The following is a 15,924-nucleotide window of genomic DNA, read 5'->3' as shown; positions in this document are numbered from 1 at the left end:
TCATTTCAAAAGTTTGAGATATGGAAGATCTTTTGTTTAAATAGCATCATTCTCACTCAGTTTGTTGATCCTCTTGGAGGAAGTCACCCAGGAGATGAGTTTTCCAAGGGAAAACAAGGTCAGTTTTCAGATTTTCATTTAATGCATCATGTGAGTTAATTTGTGGCTGGTAATCAGGATGAAAAACACTCATGAAATTTAGCAAAACATAGTAACAAACTGAGTATATGCAATACTTTTCTGTAGAGAAGAGTCAAAATGACTGTGGTTTAAGGTGAAAATACTCTCATATTAACTTGTATGAAGTCTTGAGTTGATAGTCTAGTATTAAGATTATCCGACAAATGCTGACAAATACCTGATCCTTTTTTTTTAGCAAGTTTTTATCTAATGTCATTCATTTTTGCTGATTAAACTTATCTTCTTGCAGATGTGCCAAATACTGGTGTAAACAAACCTAGAGTTTCTGACGCTGTCCATCCCAACAACTATTTTATCAGGACAGAGCCAGAACCAGGGACCCTCTACTCACCAGAACAGACGTCTCTCCATGAAAGTGAGGGTCTGTTGTATTATCTTTTAAGTATTAGATTTGCTTTAATGCTTCCATTTTGAAAATGAGCATCAGAAATGTAAAGTAAAGGCATTTCCTGCTGGTTTCATTCCTGCAGGATCTTTGGGTAACTCAAGAAGTTCAACACAAATGAATTCTTATTCCGACAGTGGATACCAGGAAGCAGGGAGTTTCCACAACAGCCAGAACTTGAGTAAGGCAGATAATAGACCACAGCATTCATTCGTAGGATCAACTAATAACCACCTGGTGAGGAATTCAAGAGCTGAAGGGCAAACACTGGTTCAGGTAAGCCAAACACATCAAGATCTTTGTAAAGAAATGCCCTCCTAATTGATTATGTGTTATTAATTTAAGTATTCTTCATTAAAAGTAAACCCAATGTGTACAGTTTTGAACTTCTAGAATGGATGGTGCAGCAAAATCATTTTACACCATGATGCTAATGAAATTTTAAACTTGAAAACTAAGAATGCATTAGTTCCTACTAATTAAATCTGATAAATTCTAGATATAGGAGAGTAGTTTTTCTGAAAGCAACAAGTTTGGCATCAGGAGAGTAGTCCAGGGAGAGTGTGAGAGAACTGGGTGGTATATTCTAGCCTAGTTGTGAGTTCCTCAGAATACTAGAGCTAAAATGTGCTGTGAAGAGTCCTAGAGGGGCAGAGCACAGTTCCCACACTTGTATAAGATGGGATTGGTCCATTCTAACCTAAGGTTTTGCCTTCATCATTGGAATTTTTCTCTGAAAACACATATCTTTGCTAGAATATGGTTATTCCTGCCTATAGAAAGCTAGTATATAGAAGCATAACCATTTTGGTAGGATTTTCTTACTTGATGTTAATAATAATAGTGCATGTATATTTATGAAAACTCCTTAGCTCCTCATTCGTTGCCACTTTATTCATTCGTTGCCACTTTATTCATTCAGCCTTCCAGCATATGCCAAAATTAGTATAAGTTATAAGAGTCCCAAGTGGCAGTAACCAGTAAGGATGACTTTCTGGCCAAGTGCCCCAGTGATTTCTCTGGAGCTGAAAAATGGCACGATGATCAAAGAAGTTAGTCTAACACTAACCTCTTAATGCAATACAGGAAGCCCTGAAGGTACACACAGCAGTGGGCCAGAGCCAAGGGAGAAATACAATACAACTTTGGCTCAACAGTTTAAGGGAAACTTTTAAGTATTAAGAAACATTTCTGTATTAAAACAAACACAAATATGGTGCATGAATTTTTAAGCTAGGACAGGAAGTCTTGTGCCCATAGCAAACTACTTCCAGCTGCAATACCCCTCACCCCCATCCCACCCCTTCCTCAGTTGATACATTTACTCCTCTGCTGTTCGGGATGCACTGAGGGAATGGTTTGACAAGCTTTATACTAAATGTTTACAGATGTTCATCTGCTTAGGTCAATCTCTATGTCAGCAGGTCTGAAGTCACACTTCTCAATAATAATTACAAAGATTTTCTATTTTGCTCCTAAGAGTGGTCAAATTGACCTTTTCTTTAATTTTTTTTTAAACGTAGGTAAGTTGATTTTGTTCCTGGAAGTTGCAAGGGGGTCTTTAAATTTGCATGTATTCCAGGAAACACAGATTGTAGACATCTGAGCCAAGTGTCATCCTTTTTTGATAGTAAACAACGTATATGTGGGTCTTTTAAATTACCTTTAGTACTATTAATAAACCCCAAGCACAGATTTTAATTTTCCAACTGCCTACTAATTTTTAAACCACCTCTTTCTTGCCTTATTGTTTATTTACAGTCCCCTTCCCTCCCCAGACCTCCTTTCCATGGCTGTTGCCTTCTTAGAATTCTTGAGTTTGAGCTCCTGAGTGGTCTCAGACCCATGTCTCAGGCAACCAGATGCTTGTGACACATGGAGACAGAGCATATTTCCTTTCATAGCATCTGAGAACATACAAAGTCCTTGAGTCATCCCTGTTTCTTCCTTTATTGCCCCATTTAAAAGTAACAGGAGGTTGATGACAACTGAACTCTACTCATCACTAAGGAAATACAGAAAGCTCAGTTCTGAGCTTTTAACCCAACACCCCAGTCCAGCCACTATTCCTTTTTATTGTTGTCCTGCATGAAGACAGTGATCTGAGATGCAATATTTGCAAGAGTGTATGGACTCATAGGACTGGCCATGGCAGAAATGTTCCTTCTTTCCCAGCTGGCCAGAACCCAGTGAAGATTTTGAGCATTCCTTCTGCTGCAACAGATTTGAGGGCTGATTATTCATATCTCTTTCAATCCACCGGCTTAATACAAGAGCCTGTGAATCAAAGGAAATAGAAAGAAATGGCTGAAATCACTAGCAGCCACAGTGAAGCTAAAAGAAAAGACAGATTTGACTAGAGCACTTGTACACAGAGGAGTACTTTTGGACCCCAGACCCTATCCAAATGTTCAGTTACTCCACTTTGAGAGAATACCTTCCTTTTGTAAATGGGGTCAACCCATAAAGACAGATATAAAGATAATTATAGATACTGCTCTAACTTAACATATTGAAAAAGTTTTGTTTTACACAAATGGGTTACCTTAGCCAAACTTAGATTTACAGGGTACAAAGTAATTACACTATTCCAGTGACCCTTCACACTTGCGATACAACATACTCTGTGTTGTGAAAAGTGAATGGGCAGAGGGTCATGTCATATAAAGACAAAAGTAAAAGGAATATTAAATATCTTTGTATCTCTCCTTACGGGTTTGTTTTAGTATTCTGAAAGGGAAAGGTGGAGATTAAATCACCAAAAACAAAAAAAGTAGAGCAAGAAAAACAGAATAAGGAAAAATTAAGATTCAGCTCTACCACTCAAAAAGGAAAGGAAAGGCCTGAAATAAATGAGTTCACATTCTGTAGTTAGCTATGTGCTTGCTTTTCTGTAATGACCATGGGTACACAACCCTGGATAAACCATTCTCTTTTCTCCCCCTTCCATCAGCCATCAGTGGCCAATCGGGCCATGAGAAGAGTTAGTTCAGTTCCATCTAGAGCACAGTCTCCTTCTTATGTTATCAGCACAGGCGTGTCTCCTTCAAGGGGGTCACTGAGAACTTCTCTGGGTAGTGGATTTGGCTCTCCCTCTGTGACCGACTCCCGACCACTGAACCCCAGTGCATACTCCTCCACCACATTACCTGCTCAGCGGGCAGCTTCTCCATACTCTGCACAGAGACCCGCCTCCCCATCAGCTGTACGTCGGATTGGGTCAGTCACCTCCCGGCAGACCTCCAATCCCAACGGACCAACCCCTCAGTACCAAACCACCACCAGAGTGGGGTCCCCACTGACCCTGACGGATGCACAGACTCGAGTAGCTTCCCCATCCCAAGGCCAGGTGGGGTCATCATCCCCCAAACGCTCAGGGATGACCGCCGTACCACAGCATCTGGGACCTTCACTGCAAAGGACTGTTCACGACATGGAACAATTCGGACCACAGCAGTATGAAATTTACGAGAGGATGGTTCCACCTCGGCCAGATAGCCTGACAGGTGAGTACAGGTGACACCCCTACACAAGCCCAGTGGGAAAGTGTTCCATGCAACCGTTGTTAAAACAGAGCATATAACGTGGAAAAACCTTATGTTTTTGTCTCAAAATTTGTACCGCAGTGTACCACAGACTGCAGGCTGACTTTTCTTTCAGGCTTTATACTTTTTAATCCATCAAATTATATACATTTATATCACCAGACCTCTTTTGCAATAAAAACATTTCCCCCATCCCTCAGAAAACTAGGATATAAAAGGCAAATACTTTTTGCATATTAGAAGAATTGGCTAGAATTCTAAACTGTTGGTTGCGGTTTTTCATAGTGAAATATTTTTCACCAGCTAGGCCTACCCATACTCAAAACCCTAAATTATGTTAAAAGGTGGTATCAGAATGTCTATTCAAATATAATTTTTTTTAACGACATGCCTTACTAGTGTAGACTAGAGTGTGGATTTCCTCACCTACTGCCTTGATTTTTAGCACCCCAATGGGAAAGCCACGAAGTTCTTATGAATTGCCTTCAAATGCCACTTGGATTAAGTCAAAAAGACACCAACCAGATCACTGATAGTACAGCTGTTTCTTTCAGAGTTTTCTCATCGTGGGTTTTCTACAGGATGTACAGACTTTTGATTAAAATGATATTCATCTTTAGCTAGTAAAATAAAGTTAAAACTATGTAGGAAATATAAATTGTGAAGTGAAAGTCTCAGCCCCCTCTTACCCTCACCCAGTCCCACTCCCCAGTTTATGTGTCCTCCAGACTGTTTTATTATATATAAGTATATATATTGCATGTAGATGTGCACACACTGTATTTTTTATGCTGTTGGAGCTCTATTATGTGTATCTCCTATACCTTCTTTTTTTTTTAATGTATCTGAAGGTTCTACCTCATCCTCTCAAGGGATGCCTAGGACCTTATTTTATAGACATATTATAATTTGTTTAATCACCTTTCTATTAACAGACATTTAGATTTTCTCATTTTTAGCTGTTAGAGACAATCATACAATATATATTATTCCTGCATATTTGCACATAGCTTACTAAGATAACTGTGAGATCCATTTCTTGAAGTAGGACTGCTGGATCAAAATGTATGTATGTGTTTTCTTAATGAAATACTATCAAATTGCCCCCACTAAACTTTTATAGATTTTTATTTCCACTAGTAGCTTGAGTCCCTGTTCCCTGCACCTTCACTAGCACTGCATATTGTCAAGGTGTTTCATCTTTGCCAGTCTGTACCTCACTGTTTTAAGCGGCCTGTGTTGAGTAATGACTGAGGTGGATGATTTGATGTTTATCAGCCACTTTATTGCTTTACTGCAAACTGCAAGTTCAGGTCTTTTGTCTGTTCTTTTTTTTAATTTGTAAATGCTTTTTATACTTGAAATAAATTGACCTCTTGTAATATGCTTCTCAATTATTTTTCATTTTCTAATTTGTCTTTTGACTTTTTTTTTTGGTATTTCTTACTTACAGAAGTTTTTAATATTTATTTTGTATGGTAAAATTCCTTATGGCTTCTGGGAAAAACAAAGCCTTTTTCAGATTTTCTAATTGCATGGTCTTGCACAAAGAATAAATATTGACCTTGATTTTGAGCTCAAGGAAATTCCTAATGGAGAAATTATCTCTTTTTCATTCAGCCGTCAGAAGGGTATACTTGGCTTAGATATTTTCTGGCATGTCTCTGAAAAGTATGCAGCAGAGTGAGCTAGGAATCATTTATGACCAAAGGAAACCTGGAGAGAGAAGTAGTTCTGAGGATTTCTGTTCCCCCTACCCACACCTCTCCGTATTTATGAACAATAGCTGTGCAGAAATCTGTGTTTGCAGTAGGGCGAAGAGAAAACTAGGAAAGAAAGTGAGCACATAAAGAACTGTCTCCATGTTTAACCCTGAGGGCTGAACTCTTGTAGTTTAAAAAGCCTGCCTCTCTTCACAATGCAGGTGAAGTTAAACTTTATGTTTCAGGGGGGAAAAAAATATAGCCTACTATGGATTTTTTTGTTCCCTTGAATACCAGTCTTCAAAAGAAGCAAAGGGTTTCTTAAAAATGTTCTAAGGAAGCTTTGGTTCCCATCATCTGTCCACCTGCCCAGTTATTCTGAATGTAGATCCTAATTTGTAAATTCCTTTCTTTTTTTTATTTCAGAAAGTTATGTGCTTGTCATATTTACTATGGTTCTTGAGTTCAAAGACTTAACAACCTGCTAATTGAAAAGCCTAAAGCAATATTTTGCAATAGATTCAGACACTTGAATATTTGGTGATCATAATTTAAATGATGTGTATAAATTATGTCCTACAACAGAAAAATATGTCTGCCCTGAAACATTCATTTTAATATAACCATAGCATATTAAGGCAAGAATAAAAAGAATTCACATTTGAAAGATAAATTTATGTTTGTTTTCACTGACTTAAATATAGAGGTTTTAAATCACAAGGAATATCTCATTGAGGTAGGTAAACTTGAGATGTATTTGTAGAATTGCAGCAAATTATTTATCTTCCAGTTTAAAAGATACTAAATTATAGTAGCCTTTCTGCAAAATCACCTTACTTAATCTATTCAGTTCAGTTCAGTTCAGCTCACTCAGTCGTGTCTGACTCTTTGTAAACCCATGGACTGCAGCACGCCAGGCTTCCCTGTCCATTACCAACTCCCAGAGCTTGCTCAAACTCATGTCCATCGACTCGGTGGTACCATCCAACCATCTCATCCTCTGTCGTCCCCTTCTCTTCCTGCTTTAAATCTTCCCCAGCATCAGGGTCTTTTCAAATGAGTCAGCTATTCACATCAGGTGGCCAAAGTATTGGAGTTTCAGCTTCAGCATCAGTCCTTCCAATGAATATTCCGTGTTGATTTCCTTTAGGATGGACTGGTTGGATCTCCTTGTAGTCCAAGGGACTCTCAAGAGTCTTTTTCAACACCACAGTTCAAAAGCATTCATTCTTCAGCGCTCAGCTTTCTTTTTCTTTTTTTTTTTTTTTCCAGCTTTCTTTATGGACCAACTCTCACATCCACACATGAAAATGGAAAACATAGCTTTGATTCTGTGGACATTTGTTGGCAAAGTAATGTCTCTGCTTTTTAATATTCTGTCCAAGTTGGTCATAACTTTTCTTCCAGGGAGCTAGCATCTTTTAATTTCATGGTTGCAGTCACCATTTGCAGTGATCTTGGAGCCCAAAAAAATAGTCTTTCACTGTTTGCATTGTTTCCCCACTATTTGCCATGAAGTGATGGGACCAGATGCCATGGTCTTAATTTGCTGAAGGTTGAGTTTTAAACCAACTTTTCCACTCTCCTCTTTCACTTTCATCAAGAGGCTCTCTAGTTCTTCTTTGCTTTCTGCCATAAGGGTGGTGTCATCTGCATATCTGAGGTTATTGATTTTTCTCCTGGCAATCTTGATTCCAGCTTCTGCTTCCTCCAGCCCAGCGTTTCTCATGATGTACTCTGCATATAAGTTAAATAAGCAGGGTGACAATATACAGCCTTGACATACTCCTTTCCCAATTTGGAACCAGTCTGTTGTTCCATGTCTAGTACTAACTGTTGCTTCTTGACCTGCATAAGATTTCTCAGGAGTCAGGTAATGTGGTCTGGTATTCCCATCTCTTAAAGAATTTTCCACAGTTTGTTGTGATCCACACAGTCAAAGGCTTTGGCATAATCAATAAAGCAGAAGTGGATGTTTTTCTGCAACTCTCTTGCTTTTTCAATGATCCAGCAGATATTGGCAATTTGATATTTGGTTCCTCTGCCTTTTTAAATCCAGCTTAAACATCTGGAAGTACATGGTTCATGTACTGTTGAAGCCTGGCTTGGAGAATTTTCAGCATTACTTTGCTAGCATGCGAGATGAGTACAATTGTGCAATAGTTTGAAAATTCTTTGGCATTGCCTTTCTTTGGGATCGGAATGAAAACTGACCTTTTCCAGGCCTGTGGCCACTGCTGAGTTTTCCAAATTTGCTGGCATATTTCGTGCAGCACTTTCATAGCATCATCTTTTAGTATTTGAAATAGCTCAGCTGGAATTCCATCACCTCCACTAACTTTGTTCATGGTGATGCTTCCTAAGGGCCACTTGACTTCTCATTCCAGGATGTCTGGCTCTAGGTGAGTGATTACACCATCGTGGTTATCTGGGTCATGAAGATTTTTTTTGTATAGTTCTTCTGTGTATTCTTGCCACTTCTTCTTAATATCTTCTGCTTCTGTTAGGTCCATACCATTTCTGTCCTTTATTGTGCCCATATTTGCATGAAATGTTCCCTTGGTATCTCTAATTTTCTTGAAAAGATCTCTAGTCTCCCATTCTATTGTTTTCCTCTATTTCTTTGCACTGGTCACTGAGGATCACTTTCTTATATCTCCTTGCTATTCTTTTGAACTTTGCATTCAAATGGCTTTATCTTTTCTTTTCTCCTTTGCCTTTAGCTTCTCTTCTTTTCTCAGCTATTTGAAAGGCCTCCTCAGACAACCATTTTGCCTTTTTGCATTTCTTTTTCTCAGGGATGGTCTTGATCACTGCCTCCTGTGCAGTGTCATGAACCTCTATCCTTAGTTCTTCAGGCACTCTGTCTATCAGATCTAATCCCTTGAATCTATTTCTCACTTCCACTGTATAATCATAAGGGATTTGATCTAGGTCATACCTGAATGTTCTAATGGTTTTCCCTACTTTCTTCAATTTAAGTCAGAATTTTGCAATAAGGAGTTCATGATTAGAGCCACAGTCAGCTCCTGGTCTTCTTTTTGCTGACTGTATAGAGCTTTTCCATCTTTGGCCACAAAGAATATAATCAGTCTGATTTCGGTATTGACCATCTGGTGATGTCCATGTGTAAAGTCTTCTCTTGTGTTGTTGGAAGAGGGTGTTTGCTATGACCAATGCGTTCACTTGGCAAAATTCTCTTAGGTTTTGCCCTGCTTCATTTTGTACTCCAAGGCCAAATTTTCCTGTTACTCCAGGTATCTCTTGCCTTCCTACTTTTGCATTCCAGTCCCCTGTACTGAAAAGGGCATCTTTTCTGGATGTTAGTTCTAGAAGGTCTCGTAGGTCTTCATAGAACATTCAACTTCAGCTTCTTCGGCATTACTGGTTGGAGTGTAGACCTGGATTGAGTGTGATATTGAATGGTTTACCTTGGAAATGAACAGAGATCATTTTGGTTTTTTTGAGATTGCACCCTAGAACTGCATTTTGGACGCCTTTGTTGATTATGAGGGCTACTCCATTTCTTCTAAGGGATTCCTGTTCATAGTAGTAGATACAATGGTCATCTGAGTTAAATTCACCCATTCCAGTCCATTTTAATTCACTGATTCCTAAAATATCATTGTTCACTCTTGTCACCTCCTGTTTGACCACTTCCAATTTACCTTGATTCGTGGACCTAACATTCAGGTTCCTATGCACTATTGCTCTTTACAGCATCAGACTTTACTTCCATCACCAGTCACATTCACAACTATGTGTTGTTTTCACTTTGGCTCCATCTCTTCATTCTTTCTGAAGTTATTTCTCCCTCTTGTCCAGTAGCCTATTGGGTATCTACCGGCCTGGGGAGTTCATCTTTTAGTGTCCTATCTTTTTGCCTTTTCATACTGTTCATAGGGTTCTCAAAGCAAGAAAACTGAAGTGGTTTGCCATTCCCTTCTCCAGTGAATCTCATTTTGTCAGAACTAACCACCATAACTCGTCCGTCTTGGCTGGCCCAACACGGCATGGCTCATGGTTTCGTTGAGTTAGACAAGGCTGTGGTCCATGTGATAGGTTTGAACTTAATCTATTGGGGCTATATAATTTTGTTATTTTTTAAATATTAATCTCTAAGACTGTGTATTTTTGTTTTAATGCGTGAGTAGGTAAATAAAAATATTAACCATAATATTACAAAGATTTCTAATATCAGAAAATTGCTGTGTCTCCCTGTAATTCTTAAGTTCTTTATTTCTTGTTATAATCTGTGACATACAGTAATTTCATCTCACTAGGAATCCTGTAACAGGGAATGTTCACTGGATACTTTCTATAGTTCTGTGTTAACAAGCTCATTTGGGTCCTTTCTTATGAAATCATAGTAAATGGCCACAAAAGTTTTCATATTACATGAATTCCATTGAAGACTCCAGCCAGATCCTTGCACAGTGAGCCTGTCACATTTTGAATGGAACAGAATGCTTTGGTCTCGCTTCACACCACAGTGCGAGTGGGCCAAGTGGGGCTTGGCGGGTTTAGGAGCGTCTAGGGCTCAACTTGCCTTGGCCCACATGTTTGTGATCTTCAATCTCACAGTAAATCAAGTGTTCTACTGAATATGAAAATAGCACCTCATACTGATAAGATTTCCAAGGACAAGGTACATTTTGCTGTCCAGTTTACGTCACAGTTAACAAACAATGCCGGCTCTTTTGTTCAGGATTCTCATGGGCTCTATAAAGAAATGGAGTTTATACTCTGTAAGAATGAGAAATCTGCCAGTAAGTACAAAGCTGAAATCCTCAAATGAGAACTTTACAATAGCAATCATAGTATCGTCCTTAGAGTTACATGGGCTTCCTTGAGCCACTGGTGAACTAACCTCCCTCTTAAACCTTGTTTGTGGAGGGCTCAGCCCAGTTCAGGATTTCTCATACTGTGTCTCAGTGATCCTTGAGAAGTAGTTTTGCCCAATGTTGAGTGTACAGTGACAGAAGGGGCACAGAGAGAGCTTCCTCTCAGCCCTCCTAGAAAGTAGCTCTCTGAAGAGGATGAACTGCATTTCCTTTTCGGCTCTATTTCCTCAATTTTGAAATGGGAAGATTTGACTGAATAATCTCCCAATTACAAGATTATATAAATATGTGATCTTTATTTTAGCAAGTGGGTAGCCAGTAGCCAAAACCCGCATTTGTTCATTTAATTTCTTCCCATGTCACATTGCTCTCTGGGATAGGTAATAATCATTCATTTTAGAAGCTTTATGTATTAACTCTCTTGCCACTCCTCACTAAGCAACATATAATTATCACTCACATTCAGCCCCATTTGTTTTTAGTTATGCTGTGATTAAGTGAGCTAACAGGATGTGAATGATTGTAACTTTTTGTAATCAGTTACTGTGTTGATTATTTGCAATCTTTTTAAAAGCAAATATATGCTGACTGACTTCAGATATGTTTATGCTTTTTCTTCCTCATATTTGGAATATAACCTTAGTTGGTATTCTTACAAAGTGACAAATTTTGCTTACTAATGATAACAAATCACAAATTTCTGAGCATCACAGTACAGAAAATACTATGTCACTTTTTAAAAGAAATTAAAATGTTTGGGTTTGAAATCTGCATTATAAACAGTTTGAATGAAAGAGTGGTTGAAGTAACTTAATATTAATACACTAACTTTGTACTTTTCCTTTATACCAGAAAGAAGGTAAACAAGAATCTGGTATGTGGGTTCCTGGAAAAATACCTGTTTTGGTTTTGTCTTTTTTTTTTTTAATTGCAATAACAAATAATAAAATAATGCTTTATAGATCTTATTAGCTTGCTGATGGTTTTTTAAACTCTATAACATAAAATTTCATGTTTTTCTGTAAAAAAAATTGCATGGATAAATTGAGACAAAGGTCAGAACAGTTCTTGAATATCAGCCTATTTGTAAGCACTATTATGTAGGTGTCATCTTAAGCGTTGGGATATAAAGAGGTATGGGACATGATGGCATGCTCTTTTTGGTCACCATCATAAAATAACTTACAGTTGGGGGATGAATTTCAGAATATCAAGCCATTTAATAATTTTGTGTGTGTATATGTATATATATGTGTATATTTTAGAAAAGTTGCTTTTATCCTGCTGCCAGGAGAAAGTCTTACTTTTAGAGTGTATATGGTATCCTGTAAAACTTACTGGGTTTGGTGTTTAGACTCAGCATTTGGTCATATTGATTAGGAGTTATACATGTAACCTCACCACAGTGTTCCAAGTTTCTTAATGATGTAATTTTCCTGCCTGTAGGCTTACGGAGTTCCTATGCTAGTCAGCACAGCCAACTTGGACAAGACCTTCGTTCAGCTGTGTCTCCCGACTTGCACATCACTCCTATATATGAGGGGAGGACCTATTACAGCCCAGTGTACCGCAGCCCAAACCACGGAACCGTGGAGCTCCAGGGGTCACAGACAGCGCTGTACCGCACAGGCTCAGGTGGGCATCAGCTCTCTTTAGTTCCTTTCTTAATTTCACAGGTCCTAGAGTAGAGGATTTTATTGTGATGGGTTTCCTGTTAGAAGGAACTCACATTGTCCATTTGGATGTTAGATAAACAGTTACGAAAGCAGATCAATAAACAGGAAAATAGAAGTTCATTTAGGACCTGTTTACTGGTTGGCTTCCCTGGCGGCTCAGATGGTAAAGAATCTGCCTGCAATGCAGGAGATCTAGGTTTGATCCCTGGGTCAGAAAGATCTCCTGGAGAAGGAAATGGCTACCCACTCCAGTATTCTTACCTGGAGAATTCCATGGTCAGAAGAACGTAGTGCCTGGTGGGCTACAGTTCATAGGAGTCGGACATGACTGAACAACTTTCACATCATAGATAATATATATTTACCATAGTTCAGTCTAAACAGTTATACCTTAGTTCACAAGTAAGTCTGTACAGCTATAAATTTGACTCCTTGAATTTGAAGTGTATCAGAAAGAAAAGCCTTTTGGGAAATATTAATTTGTAATTTTTGTTGCCTAGAATGCATCTTCAGAGAAAATCCTTATGTGAGCTATGGCTTATCTTTGATTTGGCACGTATGTGACCCAAGTATATTTGGTATTACTCTTTTCTGATACTGAATTTTTTCTGAATGTTTAAGTGGTAGGATGTGAAATTAATTTTCCTTATTATGGACTCAATCTAGGGCAGAATGCAGTGCTGCCAGTTATAAAAATAGGGAGCTAGTGAGGGAAGGATTGAGAGTTTGGAATTAGCCAGATGCAAACTAGCATATGTAGGATCAATGAACAGGAAAGACTTACTGTGTAGCACAGGGAACTATATTCAATATCCTATGATTAACCAGAATGGAAAAGAATATGAAAAAGAATTTATGTATATGTGTGTATATATATACATGAAATGGAGTCACTTTGCTATATAGCAGAAGTTAATACAACATTGTAAATCAGCTCTACTTCAATAAAAATTTTTTAAGTCAAAAAAGAAAACATAGGGAGCCAGTGAATCACATTCTTGCACCCCTAGCATCACGTGTGCCTCACCACAGTCACTGATAGAGGAGAAACGAGAGCCTGTGACCCTGTGAGCTGCCAGACTGTGCTACAGGTCTCATTTATAGGTTCTCAAGAGGCCCCTTCTTTAAAAGGAAAAAAGAATTAGATTTATTAACATGCCCATAAATGAATTCTAAATAGCAATGATACACCCTAAAGACACAACTCGAAGAGCCAGACCACCATGAGGGAAAAGACTGTTATTGCAAAAACTGACAGTTGCAGCTCAACTCCAGAAAAATAAATGACCCAATCAAAAAATGGGCCAAAGAACTCAACAGACATTTCTCCAAGGAAGACATACAGATGGCTAACAAACACATGAAAAGATGCTCAACATCACTCATTATCAGAGAAATGCAAATCAAAACCACAATGAGGTACCACTACACACCAGTCAGGATGGCTGCTATCCAAAAGTCTACAAGCAATAAATGATGGAGAGGGTGTGGAGAAAAGGGAACCCTCTTACACTGTTGGTGGGAATGCAAACTAGTACAGCCACTATGGAAAACAGTGTGGAGATTTCTTAAAAAGCTGGAAATAGAACTGCCATACGACCCAGCAATCCCACTTCTGGGCATACACACCGAGGAAACCAGATCTGAAAGAGACACGTGCACCGCAATGTTCATCGCAGCACTGTTTTTAATAGCCAGGACATGGAAGCAACCTAGATGCCCATCAGCAGACAAATGGATGAGGAAGCTGTGGTACATATACACCATGGAATATTACTCAGCCATTAAAAAGAATTCATTTGAATCAGTTCTAATGAGATGGATGAAACTGGAGCCCATTATACAGAGCGAAGTAAGCCAGAAAGATAAAGACCATTACAGTATACTAACACATATATATGGACTTTAGAAAGATGGTAGCGATAACCCTATATGCAAAACAGAAAAAGAGACTCAGATGTATAGAACAGACTTGTGGACTCTGGGAGAAGGCGAGGGTGGGATGTTTCAAGAGAACAGCATTGAAACATGTATATTATCTAGGGTGAAACAGATCACCAGCCCAGGTTGGGTGCATGAGACAAGTGCTCGGGTCTGGTGCACTGGGAAGACCCAGAGGAATCGGGTGGAGAGGGAGGTGGGAGGGGGGACCGGGATGGGGAATACATGTAAATCCATGGCTAATTCATTTCAATGTATGACAAAAACTACTGTAATGATGTAAAGTAATTAGCCTCCAACTAATAAAAATAAATGGGGGAAAAAAAAAAAAACTGACAGTTAGGTCCACTGTGGGATTTTTCTTCTAAGAGAACATGACAATTTTTAATAGATGTTAGTGGAGAAATATTTTACTCTTTTGGTCTACATATTGAAGAATTTTTTATGAGGTTTAAGAAATAAATAATGTTATTAAAATATGTTAGTTGCAGGAAGATTGTAAACACAATCGTTGGAGAGCTACCTATTGCAATAATTTGGAAAAAAATGTTAAATACTCTGTGCAATACCTTATTATTATAGCATCAGGCAATAATTTTAGGGAGTAGCTTTAAAAGAATTTGATTGATTTATCAGTCTTCTTTCCTATAAAGTTTTTTTCTCAATGTTATCAAAATCCACACATCTATAAATAAAATGTATATCAAAATAAGTAACCTGTATTCACTACATGTCCAAAGATTGGTTTCAATAATCTATAAGTTTGAAAAAATATCTTGCTTATTTTTTATTGCTAAATTAAGTTATAAAATTTTCCTACTTATTTCTAAGATCATTTCCCTTTATTTCACTTTCAGTTTTGTTAGTGAATCTTAAATATATTCAGACTTACTATGGGAACAGATTTATAGTTTCGTTTTTGCTCTTTCCTGCTAATAAAATTGATATTAATATTTGTGTTATATTAAAAATGTAGTTCCTTTTTCCCTCTAATGAACTAGATTGGTAATATCTAAAAGTAAGCAATTTATAGAATTGTTAAAAACCCTTCTTGAAATTCAAAACATTTTTACTTTGAAAAGTATTTCTTTGTGGAGAACATACTAATCTTTTTTAAAATGTTGACTTTCTAGTAGGTGTTGGAAATCTGCAAAGGACGTCCAGCCAACGAAGTACCCTTACATACCAAAGAAATAATTATGCTCTGAACACAACAGCTACCTATGCGGAGCCCTATAGGCCAATACAGTACCGAGTGCAGGAGTGCAATTATAACAGGCTTCAGCACGTAGCACCGGCTGATGATGGCACAACGAGATCCCCGTCAATAGACAGCATTCAGAAAGACCCCAGGCAAGTACTAGTTAAGAGTCTCCAGAATGCCACCATCTCAGGAGTCAACCCGTTCCTTCATTCTTTTTCTTTTTCCCAGTTGCCCTATCTATTATAGTGTCAGTAAATTCTCATCTCTAATATTTTCCAGTACTGTAGGTCACTGAGGTTAATTTTTAAAGATAGTTTCCTTCTTTTGGTTTGTTAATAATAAAGTTAGAGAATGCACAGGTCTGTGTGAATATCTGCAGCATCCATCATTTTTCAAAATACTTTACCAAGGCAACTACCTGAGAT

The 15,924-nt window shown here is 38.1% G+C and overlaps 1 protein-coding gene across 14 annotated transcripts in view; it reads left to right on the top strand.

Annotated features, from left to right (window-relative positions):
- The window catches only part of PKP4 (plakophilin 4), a 256,119-nt gene that overhangs the window by 193,334 nt on the left and 46,861 nt on the right, over positions 1 to 15,924 (top strand). For 10 of the 14 annotated variants that reach the window (XM_070476164.1, XM_070476166.1, XM_070476161.1 and 7 more), the window contains 5 exons: positions 431 to 562; positions 672 to 862; positions 3,540 to 4,092; positions 12,125 to 12,313; positions 15,429 to 15,648. In XM_070476164.1, coding sequence (XP_070332265.1) covers positions 431 to 562; positions 672 to 862; positions 3,540 to 4,092; positions 12,125 to 12,313; positions 15,429 to 15,648 — 1,285 coding nt within the window. The remainder of the gene's footprint in view (positions 1 to 430; positions 563 to 671; positions 863 to 3,539; positions 4,093 to 12,124; positions 12,314 to 15,428; positions 15,649 to 15,924) is intronic. The other 4 variants (XM_070476170.1, XM_020883113.2, XM_070476163.1 and 1 more) reach the window with 3 other exon arrangements.

The sequence above is a fragment of the Odocoileus virginianus genome, chromosome 13 (genome assembly GCF_023699985.2).
Source record: "Odocoileus virginianus isolate 20LAN1187 ecotype Illinois chromosome 13, Ovbor_1.2, whole genome shotgun sequence".
In the NCBI taxonomy this organism is placed as follows: domain Eukaryota; kingdom Metazoa; phylum Chordata; class Mammalia; order Artiodactyla; family Cervidae; genus Odocoileus; species Odocoileus virginianus.
The sequence above is the reverse complement of the archived record's forward strand: the minus strand, read 5'-3'. Positions and strand labels throughout refer to the sequence as shown.